At 45.3% G+C, this 14,763-nt stretch overlaps 1 protein-coding gene across 2 annotated transcripts in view; it reads right to left on the bottom strand.

Moving 5' to 3' along the window:
• ADGRD1 (adhesion G protein-coupled receptor D1) overlaps nucleotides 1-14,763 on the bottom strand; it is a 1,181,274-nt gene that overhangs the window by 137,318 nt on the left and 1,029,193 nt on the right. For both annotated transcript variants that reach the window (XM_085636451.1, XM_085636453.1), the window contains one exon: nucleotides 8,158-8,249. In XM_085636451.1, the coding sequence (XP_085492577.1) occupies nucleotides 8,158-8,249 (92 nt within the window). The remainder of the gene's footprint in view (nucleotides 1-8,157; nucleotides 8,250-14,763) is intronic.

The following is a 14,763-nucleotide window of genomic DNA, read 5'->3' as shown; positions in this document are numbered from 1 at the left end:
GCTGCCATGCTCACAGATGCCTTCTGAAACTTTAAGAGATGAGGAACTGGGGCAGGCTCTAGTGGAGTTTCCTAGTAATGTTGAAGACCCTCACATTACCCTGTCTCCTTCCTCCCCTGCACTAATTGCGAAACCTGGGAAGGCGGGACCTAAGACAAGAATAAATAATCTCCCCAAAAAAACAAGAAAACTGGGCAACAAAATGTTGGCCAACCACAATTTGGTGACCCCATCTGATAGCAATTCGCATCCCCAACTAGGGGTGCCGTGTTGGGTCACCAATATGGTGGCTGATCTTCAGGCATGCTTGGAACAGACCATTGTTACCCATATCAAACTTTTAGTTTCGAAACTAGATAGAATTGTCTCCATTTTAAATAATAAGGTGGTGGGAACAACGAAGTCAATAATTCCCCATGATAAGTTAGCATCCTCTGCATCTGGTAGTTCGGGAGTATTTACAGTTGATATCCCAGTAGCACAGAACACAAACTTAGGGATTACAACAACTATCCCTAACCCTATAAACTCTGTGCCACTACCCCCTTCTACTTCAAATGTATCGGGTCATACCTCCCAGTCTACAAGGGTTCCAGTTGGTAATTCTAGACTACATTCTAAGGAGGGTGAAATCCTGCAAAAAACTGGTACACTATTGCCAACGAGATCTGCCCAGTCTAGGGCAGTTTCTAGTCAGCTGCCTTCAATAAACCTGCCTCCAGAAGCCCAACCTTATGTGGTAGTTTTAGTAGGTGTCCCGGCTCTTAGAGAGGGGAAAAAAGAATATGAGACTGATCTCAAAAACAAATGTATCCAGTGGTTGAGCATAAATCGACCTCTCCCTCCTAACATTTCAGGTGAAATTCTGGCGGTGAGAAGAATAGATTGGATCAGAAGGGGTCCCAAAACAGTGGCAGGATATGTCATAACAATAAATTTTAGGGACCCTTCCGCAGTGGACCATATCTGTAGAACCCCTCTTTGGCAGAATTCTCAGATATTTCCACTGAATCTGTCTTATTTTTATCCTACCCCCAATTATAATTTGAATTGTATCCAGAGGCCCCAATATGATAGGAACCATCATCTGCCACGTATTGGGATTCGACATTGGAAGCCACCTGTGGAGTGCCCTTTAGACCCTATCCCGCCTTTTCAGTCATATGCCCACTGGAATAGGTTTAGTGTTCTGGAGGAGGTTGACTGACTGATTCAGACTGAAATTCCCATCCCAGAATTGAGTAACAGTGAACGCACGGATGGTTCTGGATTAGCGGAGAATATTTTGTCCCTAACCACTGGCGATGATACTCGCCCTACTGACATTAGGAGGGTGGATAAGAGAGTTGAAGGTATCCGAGACCAGGGCCCCCTAAAAGAACAGGGGCTCGAGCAAGGCTCTAAAAAAGCGATGGAAGGGTGTATAAAGATTCTTTCATGGAATATAGCGGGACTAAAGAATAAATTACTTGTACCGGAGTGGTTCGCTTTTATGGCAAAGTATGATATTTGTATGATGCAAGAGACTTGGGCCCTGGAAGGGAGTGTATGTCTCGGTTTTGCGACCTTTGATACTCCCGCAGTTTTTAAGGGGCAAGGGCCGCCCTTCGGGTGGGTTATTCATCTGGGTTGGAACACACTTAGGTATACGGGCTATTCAGCTCGAAACAAATTCCCCAGATATTCAATGTGTTTCATTAATCTTACCTGATAAATCACGAGTGGCCATCATAAATATCTATTCTAGGCCTACTATGAATGGAAGCGAATCAAGTACTATTACCGCACTTGACCTTTTCATACAGTCACTTGATCCCTCAATACCGATAATTGTGGGTGGCGATTTTAACTGCCAGTTTGAACCTTTTAGCAATCCTGAGCAGGGCAATCAAGATGAAGTCGACTCGCTTTGGTGCATTCCGGCCCCCTCGATTACCCCAGTAAGGGTTTGGACCAAGCTGGTATTGCAAATTAAATCCTTCACACTTGCAACGTCCTTATGGGCGTGCAATGGAAGGTTTGATAATGCTAACTCTGGTCTACCCACATTTAATAGGTTTAATAGTACTTCCATTATAGATTATATTCTACTGGAAGCTAAGCACTGGGATAAGCTCAAAGATTTTAGGGTTGTATTAAGACATGACAGTGACCATAATGCTTTGGTCCTGATGCTTAAGCCTGGTGCATTTGGCTTAACCAACCCAGAATCAAGCGCAAACTTGGCTGCACCACCTTTCATTATATCCAATAATAGGAGAAGGGTTAATTGGCCAACATGTGTGGAATCACCGACTCGTCTTGCAGAAATTTACCAGATTGCTATTCTGCTCATAAGTGAAATGGGGGGTTCTATCTCCTTTGGGAAGGCTATAGAGATACACAGGAAGCTAACTACGAGCCTAGGGGAGATATTCTACCCAGTTACCGGGACTAGGCAGTCAAGGGCCAGAACACACCCCTGGTATGACCATGCTTGTAAAATTGCAAAGAGAGATTTGCTTGCAGCAATTAAATCTAAAGACATTCTTAAAATCAGAGCATCTAGAACGCTGCACAAGAAGGAATTGATCAGGGTCAAGAGAGAGTGGGAGGAATCCAGATGGAATGATCTGAGACAAGCACTCCTCTCTAAGGACTCTAAGACCTTTTGGGCCATTGCCACCTCAACATTGAGTGGGGAGCGAGAGGAAGGGGTCTCAAATATTGCTCCCCTAGTGTGGGAGGCGCATTTTAAAGAACTTTATACAAGTCCTGAGTTGAGGGCTTTTGTGTGCCAGGAACAGGTGAACATACTATCTCATGGGACTTCTGTGTCCCTAGACTCCCCCCTCGAATATAGTCAGCCGGGACTTTTGGGGACTCGGATAGGGATAAGCTTACAGGACCCTCAGGATAGGTTCGAGGTTAATTACCCAGACTCAATTTCTTTTAAGGAAGTAAAATCTGTAATTGAGGGACTGCCCCTAAATAAAGCACCAGGACTTGAGAAGCTCCCGGGGGACCTTTTCCGTTCTCAACCTAAAATCTGGGCTCCATACCTGGTCGTTCTGTTCAATGCGGTTCTGCAAGGCTCCGCATTGCCGGACACATGGCTTGGAGCCGAGATTGTACCGATCTTTAAGAAGGGCTGCCCATTAGCCCCATCCAATTATAGACCCATCAGTTTACTGGATACCACTCAAAAACTGTTGGGCCGAATTCTATTGAACAGATTGTTAGACTGGATGGAGGTGAACAAAATATTGACTCCCTTACAAGCCGGTTTTAGAACGGGTGTTTCTACCTTGGACCAGATCTTTCGGCTCCAGGTCCTGTACTGGAAAACTGCAAGAGTGGAGGGTGGCAGCCTCTACCTTGTTTTTGTGGACCTGCGGGCCGCATTTGATCTGGTCCCCAGGGAGAAACTTTGGATGGTGTTGAAGGAACTCGGTCTCCCAACCTACTTACTTGATGTGTTGATTCGTCTCCATACAGGGAACTTTGCACAGGTGAGGTGTGGGAAGAATGGGGAACTATCAAAACTAGGGGGGTACGCCAGGGCTGTGTACTGGCCCCTACACTGTTCAGCCTATATGTTAATGGACTGATTGATGAATTAAATAGTCTCAGGGATAATGATGCCCCGCGATTGGCCTCTGGTCGGGTGCCCACTCTGATGTTCGCGGACGACACACTGTTGTTGTCGCGGACATCATCGGGCATCCAGCGGGTCCTGGGTGGGTTTATGACCTTTTGTGCCTCGCGGGGATTGGAGATCAACCTGGGGAAAACTAAGTTCATGATCTTCAATCCCCCGAGGCACACACGCCCAAACCCCGTACTGGGTGGTGTTCCCCTAGAACGAGTTAAGACCTTTATATATTTGGGGGTCACGCTGACTGAGCACTTTGTATGGGATGCTCAAGTAGCAAAATGTTCCCTGAGGCTATCTCAGATAACGGGGGGTATCGGTAGATTCCATAGAACTTCTACATTTAAACCTGTCACTCCTGTATTAGAGATCTATAAAACACAGGTGAGGTCAGCAGCCTTGTATGCTGCGGAAGTTTGGGGCCAAATAAATACATCCAATCTACGGAAGGTAGAACAAGCCTTTATGCGTGGTCTGGTTGGCCTCCCCCAGAGCACGCCTCTCATACCACTGCGCCTGGACATGGATCTGGAACCCGTTAATGAATTGGCAGCAGCACGACCATTACTTTATTGGAGAAGGCTTTGGTCTGTCCCTGAGCTTGCATCTTTTAGAGCAGAATTTATTGCAATCTGGGGGCAGTTAAAGTACAAGAGAATACCTTGGCTACTCCATATAAAGACTTTTTTCTATCAAGTCGGTCTGCCCCAACTCTGGGATACTCCGGAAATTAGTTGTGTGAGGTCCCAAAGGTCTGAGATATTGGCAGCTGTTAGATCTTATAACTTTAAAATACTATGCTGTTCAACTTCCCTGGGCAGGCTGACCTCTGAGTTCTTAATGGTGAAAACTGAATCTAAGTTGCAGGTATTCTTGGACTTAGTACAGCCTCCACTCGCAAGAAAATTATATACTCAGCTGAGACATGGCTCTCTCCCAATTGGGGCGCTTACATCTAGATGGGAAAAATTGATGGAGGGCATTTGTCCAGCTTGTAAAATTTGTAAGGAAGATATTGTGCACATTTTGTTTTTTTGTCCAGCACATAGTGCGACTCGAAAATGTTGGCTTATTCCTCTGTGCAAAAATTTGGGCCTCAGACAATGTGTACAAGCCTGCAGAGTCTTAACCTATGACACTGATCCTCTTATTGTTTATGCAGTTTCCCGCTTTTTATATGGTATGTGGCAGAGAAGGATGAGTTTTATTAATTCAAAGTAATGGCTTTTTGAGCTTTTATCTCTCTCCCCTACTAAATATTCATGATGACTCATTGTTTAATAATTTAAAAAAAAAAAAAAAAAAATATATCTTTGTATTTATGATTTTATTCTTGTACCTGTATAAATTTTATTGTACTTTTATGGTCTTGTCACCGAAATAAAGTTATCAAACGATAATTATGCCTGTGGTGAATGAAATGACCGCCACAGCGCCAGTTTACCCATTGCCAAGGCAGGTGCCCCTGTCAGATACCTGGGCACGCAGTTCTACTGAGACGGAGGTAATAATATGTGGGCAAATGTTTAGGAGAAAATCCCCTTGTGTCAAGAGATGGAAGACACTGGATATTCAGGGCACCATAATGAAGATTGTTATCTCATCCCGGCTACGATATCCTTTCCCAAATATACCGATTGGTAAAAAGGGGCTTCTTCAGTTCTTCTAGTAAACCCCAAACATTCCAGCACGATGTGTGGGCCACTGCCTTTTACCTTTAGCCCAGACGTGCACAAGCCCAGTTTTATCTTCATGTCTACATTACATGGGTTCAGGTCAACTTTAAATTTCAATATCACGTTTCTAAGCTCAGGACGTGGCAAGGACTCATTGTAAGGGAGCACATGAACATTGCTCCACCCTTTTACCAGAAACTGAGTGGACGATTTGCTCCCCATATAAAATAGATCTTCTGTACAAGCTTTTTTGTTTATGATAGCGAGTAGCTCCTTTTTGGGGATCTGCTGCCCTAGTTTCCATTGTTCTGGTTCTAGTGATAGTTTAGCACAAATCTTACCTAGCGTATGTCTAACTTGGGATGGCCAGTTCAGTTCACTTTCCTCTATTTCTCTTTTACAAAGGTGTGATATTTTGGGGGTCCCTTCACTACTCAGTCTCTGCCAGAAATTCACTGTCCTGATAGCTCCAGGCTATTCTCTACTCTCACACCCTGGATCACAGTTGATGTTGGGAGAGCAAGGAGCTGCTTCACACATTTATCCTCCTCAAGATTCCAATCTAATTTACCGCCTAAAGATAGAACCCCCACTCCATATTGGAATTGTGGCCGGACCCTTGCATTAAAGGCTGATAAAATTGGTTGCAGAGATGGGCCTTCATTTTATCCCATGAACTGCTTTAGGCCCCATGCTGAAGAGAAAGCCTTTGCTTTAGGTGAATCTATTGGGTCCCACTAATTTAGTTTGGTATTGAACCACATGCCCAAGTAAATATATTTGTCCACCACCTTAACTTTGACTTCTCCATGCCCAAGTAAATATATTTGTCCACCACCTCAACTTTGACTTCTCCATGCCCAAGTAAATATGGGGCATATCAGCAATAACCGGTGATAATTATCGATAAGCGCACTTAGCGCTAGGATAATTATCGCCAGCTAGCGTGGATTTTTATCGCTGAGATAGCGTGCTATTAGCAACGCTTATCTCAAAAGCGATAAAAATCCTAGCGCTAACTGCCAAACGTGAGATTATCGCTGGAAACCCAGCGATAATCTCACGAAATGTGGCGTTAGCTTGCTGATAGGGCTCCACAAACTTAGCCATGATATCCACCTTCCATAGGATATCATGGCTAAGTCAGTCCTGAAGCAGGCGTAAGGAAAGTAGCGATAACAGGGGTTATCGCTACTTTTCTTGATGCTATGCTTCATAGCGTGGGCTTGATGATAGGAGAAATGTCGCTTAGCGACATTTCTCCTGTCATGTTAGGTCAGGAACGCCCACTTTGCATCTCATTAGAGATGCAAAGCTGGGCGTTGAGATTTCGTGCACTAAAGCAAGGTTTCACGCGTTAGCGTGACCTTGCTAATTAGGCGATAAAATTATCGCCGCTTTTTGGCTTAAAACGGACGCAAAAGCGGCGATAATTTTCTATCGCCGCCTTGCTGATATGCCCCTAAATTTGTCCACCACCTCAACTTTGACTTCTCCCAATTTCCAGTTTAATGATCCCTTTCCTTTCCTTTCCCAATCCACATTATCTTAGTCTTTTTGATTGTGAGGCATGTCTTTAAACAGTAATCATAAAAAATATGCATTTTTTTTTTCAACCCCAATTCTGTCATGTCCACTATCACTAGATCGTCAGCGTATAGCAGACATTGTATGGGGGTCCCTCCAAACTTAGGGCTTATAGTGGTCACCAAGCCCATATCGTCTGCTCATTTACCTAACTGCTGTAATCTTATGTTATGTTATAAGTATTTGTATAGACCTGTGACAGTGGCACATTTGAAGGCACAGAAATCTACAAGAAGCCAACAGAGATCTGTGAATATGGTGTAGATCCCAGCCAGGGCAGCAGTGGGAATAGCTGCCACCGCCTGACCGACGGCGGACCGCACATCATAAATTGGCAAGGATGACTCAACCTTTCATCCTTTAGAGGTTTGTAAAATGAATGCCAATTTCAAGTGGGAAATAATATTTTGCCAAAAAAATTACAAGTACCATAAACAACAAATAATTATAAATGGCTTGGATATGTTTCAGTCAGTGTAAGCGCTCCCCGGATGAACACAGCAGAAAAAAACAAAAAGTGATAAGGTGTAAAACTCTATCCCTCATCTGTTTGAGTTACGATGATTGTCATCAGGAATGCCAAACCCATGACTACCTCCAAAAAATCAGGACAATATGGTAGCCCACCCTGACCAATGTTATCAAATCAGGACCATACCTCCCAGAATGGATCAAGTTGTCAAACACAATTAAGGGGCTCAAGCCCTGAAACATGGAGATTCCTCCAACTCCCAGATAATCTCACAACAGAGTACTGTGTAAGTGTTCATTCAAGTCCAGAGAGGAAGATAAGGCTCTCCCTGGAATCCTGGGCAAAGAGCAGAATGCAACTTTGAAGACAGAATCAGAAAACCCTCCCATCTCTAGCTTGATGAACCAACGCCAGTAGCTTTCCTCCAAGAAGGAGTAGGAAGGTGTCAACTCGGTGACCAGCATGGCCTGAAGATCCTAGTGAGATGCACAAATGGGTGCAGTCAAAGGTCATCTACCAATATCTCAGCACTAGCACCCAAGCACCATCTCCCAAAAAATACACTTGTAACATCTGATACAGTCAGTGAGATCACTTTCCAAAATACCTAAGGCGTTAGTCACGCTGAAGTATCCACGCGCTCTATTAACTCCCCACCACCAAGCGCAAAAGACACACATGGTCTGCAACAAGCAACACATGATCTCGAAATATTCCCCTCACATCACGATGTGAATTGTATTTATTTATTTTCTGGCCCCTGGTCCATCATAGACAGGCAGACTTACTTGAAGGCATTGGCGTCCCCGTGAACCTTGTAGTTGTCTGTGCTGATCCGTGAGATGATCCTCGTCACTGCAATCAGAATACCAATGTTCACCTGTAGGTGAAGCACAGAGATAGGGTTAAGACCGATAAGAGCACACTGCATCAGGACAAAGTGGATAGACAAACAGGGAAATCTGGAGATTTCCCAATATTATGTTGGCCCTGAAACTTCAGTGGCCCAGAGAAGAGTAACTACCGACATGCCCCACCTCACATTTAAGTATCCATTCCCCTGGGTCTACCAGCCCTTCAGAGCCACCAGCATATCCCAGAATCACCAGTTTGCTTCTGTATTTAGGATGTGTAGACTTGCCGACCAAGAGCCATTTGCATGGTTGCACCAATACTGGAGGGCAGGAGCACCTCATGATGCGGTCATGTAAAGAATTTGGCTGAGCAGAGAAACATAACATTGAATAATAATCTGTATTTTGGAAAATGATTACTAGAGCTGGCCTCTTCTTGAAGATACCCCAGAGCCGAGGTATTGGCTGTCTTGGAAGTGCACTGATCGAGTGCTTGAAGGTAGGTGTGGACGAACCATTCGGTAAGTGCTCGGGCAGACAACGACCCCATTACCCATGCAGAGGTCGCCTATAAGAAACGGTGCCTTGCAGGTCCTTTTCAGCCGCTTTGATGCTGACAACAGGATGCTCAGTAGAGAAGCATTTCTATAGGAAACCTCGCAGCAGACAACCAAGTTTGGCAAGTGATTACAACCTCATCCAGACAGACAACCGTGTGGCAGGGAGGTGAAACCCTACTCAAGCAGAGACACAGTCCTTGTAAGTGTGAAGTCACAAGGCAACCCCAAATTAACCTGTGCTCATCCCTCGTGTAGCTTGGTACAGAGCAGCCAAGTTCAACCTGGAGTAAAATGTAAGTATTTGTGCAACACTTCAAACAGTAAAACGGTGAAAACAAATTTCAAAAGGATCTGACACCAGGCTATAAAAGTAGAGTCATTTTTTGTAAAATACACAAGACCTAAATGAGAAACATCCAATCAGAACAACAGGAGATATTCAAGTATAAAGATTTCAGTGAAAATAGTGCCAAAAAGCACAAAGAGCCAACTGTGGATATCTGGTCGCACCAGACCGGGATAAAGTCACAAGTTCAGGCTGATCGCAATGGAGCATGGGCTGGCTACAAGGACCCTGTCAGGCCTGCAGAACATACTTTAATATTTTTATATTTATTTTTGCTCTAGGTACCCAATACTTGATGTGCCTATCTCACTCAAAACCTCTTGTGTTTCTGCCACGTAAGTGGAAATATAATATTATACACAGACCGTGTCTATTATTACAGCCTGTGAGAAGGGAAGCTCCTATGTGTCTATGCGTTTACCTACACTAGTGTGCTGTGAAGTACTGTTAATAGTAAAGCCAAAGGTGCAAAGCAAAAAAGGTGTGAAAGGCCGGCAGTGCCTCACGGAAGCAGCCCCAACGAGGTTGTGTAGACAGGTACTCGCCTACTACCTCCTGTTATCATCATAGGCTACTGCCGCCCAAACAGAAAAAAGGAAGGAAAAAGAAAAGGAAGGAGTGCTGGAAACCTCATACTAATCCTAATATCTAGTGTCTAGAAAACAATTCATATAGTGACATGTGTCTAATTATATAGAAAAAAGAGGAAATGTCGACCCAACAGCGGGGGGACTGAGTCTGATCAGGACCCAAGTCTCTCCAATTAAAACCGAGCAGCACTACACTAGCTATGTGAAGCTTTATTCTGTGCTGTGTAGCTGCTCATTAAAACCAACATGTTTCGTTGCCCAATTAAATTTGGCGGCAACTTCTTCAGGGCTAGGGTCGACTGGTCTCTCTGCGTCGCTAGTACAGACCAGCGGTTAGTTTATCAGCACCTGGGGGAAACACAATTAAAAACACACACTCAGTATATCACCCAAACGGTCAATACGGGTCCTTCGCAAGTACATAAGAGCAACTGCTCGTCCACTATGGTGCCTGCACCACAACTGACGTTCATATTTACCATCATAGATGATGTCTGTCAGCATACCTGAACCTTTGGTATGTATAGATGTATGTGGTGTCATAAAGACCTGGACTGCTTGCTCAGAGGCTACGGAATCGCGTTTCTGGAAGGGCACAAAGATATAACAGTTATTAAAGTACCCCGATATGGGCTATCAAGACCCCTCTGCTCATGTATCATTTATCAACTCGTTGTTAATAAGCCATGGTGTCGTGTTTACAGGGCCCAGCAATGGTAACAGCATTGCAGTCTTCCCCTGATTGTATTATAGCTTTAATACATATTCCATATCATTGCATGTCCATACGTTTGATATTCGATCACTGCGCTGTGTGTTCATGGCACTGCGACTGCCTGCTGCTTGGGGAAACCTAGCCTACCCCAGTGCTAAACAGTCCTTCACTAAGCGCTTGCCGTATGCTAACGCTAGAATAGGAATACAACCCTCATTAGCGTGTACGAGTAGGGCCCGCTCCTGTAATCACCCAGTGTGGTCTTACCTCGTCAGCCTGCTCGTCCGGACGTAGCTCATCCTCCATCACGGAGGGGAAGGCTACTTCCTGCTTAAATGCGTCACGCGCGCTATGATACGCGCATGTGCAGTTGTTTACTGAAGGTACTGCCGGGCCATATTGTGTAAACCGCCCGTACTGATACCACTACACCTAATGTCTCCCTTGTTATATTTAGGGTATGATGTGGTGTAAACTTGGCCTCTCAGATTGGTATTTGTAGGGACCTCAAGCACCACTACAAAGAATGTTTCAAAAAAATAATTAATCAGATGTAGATGTAGTTCGTCTGCAGTCATATTTGTCTAGATTATGAGGGCTGTTAAGGATGGGTTACAAATGCGCTAGAGTCACTAATCTCATGTATACACCCATCTGCTCATGTATAGATTTCTGGCATATGCGATACAGCTGGTAAATGGGGCTATATATGCGTGATCAGCAGCCTTATATGATGATACCCACCACAGGTACTAAATGTACTGCCTCACTGTGCTACCTTACCCCACTCAATGAAATCGTTAAGGCCCTGTTGGTCTGCTTTCTCTTGGTAAATCCAACGAGCCTCCTTGGTCGAAAGCCTGGCTTCCATGTTGTAGGTGTCACCAAACACTCGCTCCAGTACCACCCAGCGTATATCTCTTGGGTTATGTCCGGCTGCCAGGAAATGCTGGACCAATTTCGTGGTCAGTTTTCCCACCCTGATAGTACTCAGGTGTTCCTGTACTCTGATCTTTACTTTGCGTGTGGTGAGACCAATATACTGCAAACCACATGGACACGTCAGTCTATAGATGACATTATTTGTGTTGCAGTTACTGAATGTGTTCAAGTGCCAGGTCTTACCACCTACCAAGATGACACTTTTGGTAGGGGTAGTGAGATCACACACTGTACATCCGCCACATTGGTAGTGCCCCGGCGGGATGCCAGTGTCCTTGGTCTTAAACTGGGGTCGTGAATGCACTAAGCGGTCGCGCAGGTTGGTGGACCGCTTGTAATCAGGAAACACTGGCCCCTGCTCAACACTCCGACTATGACGATGCCACATCCACGATTTGCCTTCAAGCGGTCCACCAACCTGCGCGACCGCTTAGTGCATTCACGACCCCAGTTTAAGACCAAGGACACTGGCATCCCGCCGGGGCACTACCAATGTGGCGGATGTACAGTGTGTGATCTCACTACCCCTACCAAAAGTGTCATCTTGGTAGGTGGTAAGACCTGGCACTTGAACACATTCAGTAACTGCAACACAAATAATGTCATCTATAGACTGACGTGTCCATGTGGTTTGCAGTATATTGGTCTCACCACACGCAAAGTAAAGATCAGAGTACAGGAACACCTGAGTACTATCAGGGTGGGAAAACTGACCACGAAATTGGTCCAGCATTTCCTGGCAGCCGGACATAACCCAAGAGATATACGCTGGGTGGTACTGGAGCGAGTGTTTGGTGACACCTACAACATGGAAGCCAGGCTTTCGACCAAGGAGGCTCGTTGGATTTACCAAGAGAAAGCAGACCAACAGGGCCTTAACGATTTCATTGAGTGGGGTAAGGTAGCACAGTGAGGCAGTACATTTAGTACCTGTGGTGGGTATCATCATATAAGGCTGCTGATCACGCATATATAGCCCCATTTACCAGCTGTATCGCATATGCCAGAAATCTATACATGAGCAGATGGGTGTATACATGAGATTAGTGACTCTAGCGCATTTGTAACCCATCCTTAACAGCCCTCATAATCTAGACAAATATGACTGCAGACGAACTACATCTACATCTGATTAATTATTTTTTTGAAACATTCTTTGTAGTGGTGCTTGAGGTCCCTACAAATACCAATCTGAGAGGCCAAGTTTACACCACATCATACCCTAAATATAACAAGGGAGACATTAGGTGTAGTGGTATCAGTACGGGCGGTTTACACAATATGGCCGCCAGTACCTTCAGTAAACAACTGCACATGCGCGTATCATAGCGCGCGTGACGCATTTAAGCAGGAAGTAGCCTTCCCCTCTGTGATGGAGGATGAGCTACGTCCGGACGAGCAGGCTGACGAGGTAAGACCACACTGGGTGATTACAGGAGCGGGCCCTACTCGTACACGCTAATGAGGGTTGTATTCCTATTCTAGCGTTAGCATACGGCAAGCGCTTAGTGAAGGACTGTTTAGCATTGGGGTAGGCTAGGTTTCCCTAAGCAGCAGGCAGTCGCAGTGCCATGAACACACAGCGCAGCGATCGAATATCAAACGTATGGACATGCAATGATATGGAATATGTATTAAAGCTATAATACAATCAGGGGAAGACTGCAATGCTGTTACCATTGCTGGGCCCTGTAAACACGACACCATGGCTTATTAACAACGAGTTGATAAATGATACATGAGCAGAGGGGTCTTGATAGCCCATATCGGGGTACTTTAATAACTGTTATATCTTTGTGCCCTTCCAGAAACGCGATTCCGCAGCCTCTGAGCAAGCAGTCCAGGTTTTTATGACACCACATACATCTATACATACCAAAGGTTCAGGTATGCTGACAGACATCATCTATGATGGTAAATATGAACGTCAGTTGTGGTGCAGGCACCATAGTGGACGAGCAGTTGCTCTTATGTACTTGCGAAGGACCCGTATTGACCGTTTGGGTGATATACTGAGTGTGTGTTTTTAATTGTGTTTCCCCCAGGTGCTGATAAACTAACCGCTGGTCTGTACTAGCGACGCAGAGAGACCAGTCGACCCTAGCCCTGAAGAAGTTGCCGCCAAATTTAATTGGGCAACGAAACATGTTGGTTTTAATGAGCAGCTACACAGCACAGAATAAAGCTTCACATAGCTAGTGTAGTGCTGCTCGGTTTTAATTGGAGAGACTTGGGTCCTGATCAGACTCAGTCCCCCCGCTGTTGGGTCGACATTTCCTCTTTTTTCTATATAATTAGACACATGTCACTATATGAATTGTTTTCTAGACACTAGATATTAGGATTAGTATGAGGTTTCCAGCACTCCTTCCTTTTCTTTTTCCTTCCTTTTTTCTGTTTGGGCGGCAGTAGCCTATGATGATAACAGGAGGTAGTAGGCGAGTACCTGTCTACACAACCTCGTTGGGGCTGCTTCCGTGAGGCACTGCCGGCCTTTCACACCTTTTTTGCTTTGCACCTTTGGCTTTACTATTAACAGTACTTCACAGCACACTAGTGTAGGTAAACGCATAGACACATAGGAGCTTCCCTTCTCACAGGCTGTAATAATAGACACGGTCTGTGTATAATATTATATTTCCACTTACGTGGCAGAAACACAAGAGGTTTTGAGTGAGATAGGCACATCAAGTATTGGGTACCTAGAGCAAAAATAAATATAAAAATATTAACTTCTTTCCCGGGGTAGGTCTCGTTTTGTTATATGGTCCTGAGAGGGGGGCTACCTACCCTTTGACCCCCTTGGCTCCCTTTTTGTTGAGAGCTGCAGAACATACTACCTTAAATCCTGATTTGGGGAGCATTGCGAAAGTCCATGTCGAAGATGCACAGCATAACCGAAGCGATGCGGCAGTTCTGAGATGCGGTGAGGCTGTGGTGCGAGGATTCGCATTGTCATCGAGGATCCCATTGATGAGGGCTTGCGATGTGAAGTCCAGCTTCACGGATGCGTCACGTAGTTGGGGCAATGTGTCAGTTCAGAGGAGCAGTGAGGCTGCAATGTGGAGTTTGGTGTTGCCGTCGAGGCTGGAGTTGATGAGGAATGCGAGGGACTGCACCGAGGATGCATCGGGCATTGGCGGTTTCGATGAGGTGACAGGCTGCATTGTGATTTGGGTCTTTTCAACAGAGAAGATCCACGCAATGGTGGTGTTGTATTGGTTCTGCTCAGGGTTGTGCCGCACAGCACAGGAGATTTGTTGGTTCCGCTGGATTCATAGGGGCTGGCAGAGCACCTTAGGCCCACTTTTATGGGCACTGGACTGAGGTGGCACCACGTGGCAGGGTGGACTCACAGATGGCAGAGTCCAGGTGCTGGTGTCAAGG

Source organism: Triturus cristatus, chromosome 11 (genome assembly GCF_964204655.1).
Source record: "Triturus cristatus chromosome 11, aTriCri1.1, whole genome shotgun sequence".
In the NCBI taxonomy this organism is placed as follows: Eukaryota; Metazoa; Chordata; class Amphibia; order Caudata; family Salamandridae; genus Triturus; species Triturus cristatus.
This window is presented reverse-complemented; position numbering and strand designations above follow the sequence as displayed.